Genomic DNA, 388 nt, shown 5'->3' on the forward strand with positions numbered 1-388 from the left:
GCGGCGGGCGGCCGTGCTGCCGTCGCGGGCCACGCTGCCCACGCTGGCCGTGGCGGTGAACAAGACGGTGGCGCCGCACTTCCCGCGCCTGCTGTACTTCACGGGGCTGCGCGGCGCCAAGGTGCCGCCGGGCATGGCGCTGGTGGCGCACGGCGACGAGCGGCCCGTGTGGCTCATGTACGAGACGGTGCGCTACCTGCACCAGCACTTCGGGGCCGACTACGACTGGTTCTTCGTCATGCAGGACGACACCTACGTGCAGGCCGAGCAGGTCAAGGCGCTGGTGTCGCACCTCAGCATCGACCAGGACGTCTACCTGGGCCGGGCCGAGGAGTTCATCGGCGGGGACGAGCGGGCCCGCTACTGCCACGGCGGCTTCGGCTACCTG

The 388-nt window shown here is 71.4% G+C and overlaps 1 protein-coding gene across 1 annotated transcript in view; it reads left to right on the forward strand.

Moving 5' to 3' along the window:
• Positions 1-6: 6 nt before the first annotated feature.
• The window catches only part of CHPF2 (chondroitin polymerizing factor 2), a 3,578-nt gene continuing 3,196 nt past the window's right edge, over positions 7-388 (forward strand). The window contains exon 1 of the mRNA XM_006037078.3: positions 7-387. Coding sequence (XP_006037140.1) covers positions 134-387 — 254 coding nt within the window. The 5' untranslated portion in view covers positions 7-133. The remainder of the gene's footprint in view (position 388) is intronic.

Source organism: Alligator sinensis, unplaced genomic scaffold (assembly GCF_000455745.1).
Source record: "Alligator sinensis unplaced genomic scaffold, ASM45574v1 scaffold1660_1, whole genome shotgun sequence".
NCBI lineage: Eukaryota > Metazoa > Chordata > Crocodylia > Alligatoridae > Alligator > Alligator sinensis.